At 16.6% G+C, this 913-nt stretch overlaps 1 protein-coding gene across 1 annotated transcript in view; it reads right to left on the bottom strand.

The window, feature by feature from the left end:
* Window positions 1-403: 403 nt before the first annotated feature.
* The window catches only part of PGSY75_1324800 (dihydrofolate synthase/folylpolyglutamate synthase), a gene marked incomplete at both ends in the record, with an annotated part of 1893 nt that continues 1383 nt past the window's right edge, over window positions 404-913 (bottom strand). Inside the window, 3 exons of the mRNA XM_018787310.1 lie at window positions 404-447; window positions 568-690; window positions 826-913. Coding sequence (XP_018640051.1) covers window positions 404-447; window positions 568-690; window positions 826-913 — 255 coding nt within the window. The remainder of the gene's footprint in view (window positions 448-567; window positions 691-825) is intronic.

Below are 913 nucleotides of genomic sequence, written 5' to 3' on the forward strand. Positions count from 1 at the left end.
TAATTTTTTTTTTTTTTTTTTTTTTTTTTTTTTTTTTACTTTTTTAAATTTTTTTTTTTTTTTGAAATATTTTTTTTTATTAAATTTTTTTTTTTTTTATATTTTTTATATTTTTTTATTTTTTTATTTTTTTATTTTTTTATTTTTTTTCATATTTGTATAAAACCATCTTTTAAAAATAATAAAAAAAAAAAAAAAAAAGGACCTTTTAATTCATTTTTGTTACAAATACACCATTTGGCATATATCATACATAAAAAAAAAAATTAAATTAAATTAAATTAAATATTAAGTTATATTCTCAAAAAATAGACATAAAATTTTTATTTATTCTATTTTTTTCTTCAAAAAAATACATATATTTATATATAACGTTTTCAAATTTTATTTCTGTTAATGAGTTTTAAACAAGAGATGGTTCATTCATAAAAATGGTATCTTGCATATCTATATAAAAAAAGGAAAGAAATATAAACACATATATATATATATATATATATGTATGTATATTCATAAACATTTTAATTTACTTATAGATTTCATTTTATCCTTGTTTTTTGTACTTACCAGAGTGAATATCAAAAGTATTTAAAACTTCATCAAACACAAAAAACGTTCCACATATTAATAATATACTATTGTCTTTGCAGCATTCAAGAAATGCATTTTTGATTATTAGTGGTATGCAACCTTTAAAAGAAATAAACAAAAAAAGTAATGAATAAATATAAACAAGTGTAACTTTATGTAAATACATATATATATATATATATATAAAATCATTGAATATATTTATATTGTTTCATTTTTCTTTCTCATGTTTACCTCTTTTGTATAACTTAAGGGCATCTTCTTCATTAATATTTCCTTGTTTCTCATGAACTAACCAGTTTCCAACCTTTTTAGAGCTACT

This window comes from Plasmodium gaboni, chromosome 13, assembly GCF_001602025.1.
Source record: "Plasmodium gaboni strain SY75 chromosome 13, whole genome shotgun sequence".
Taxonomy (NCBI): Eukaryota; Apicomplexa; class Aconoidasida; order Haemosporida; family Plasmodiidae; genus Plasmodium; species Plasmodium gaboni.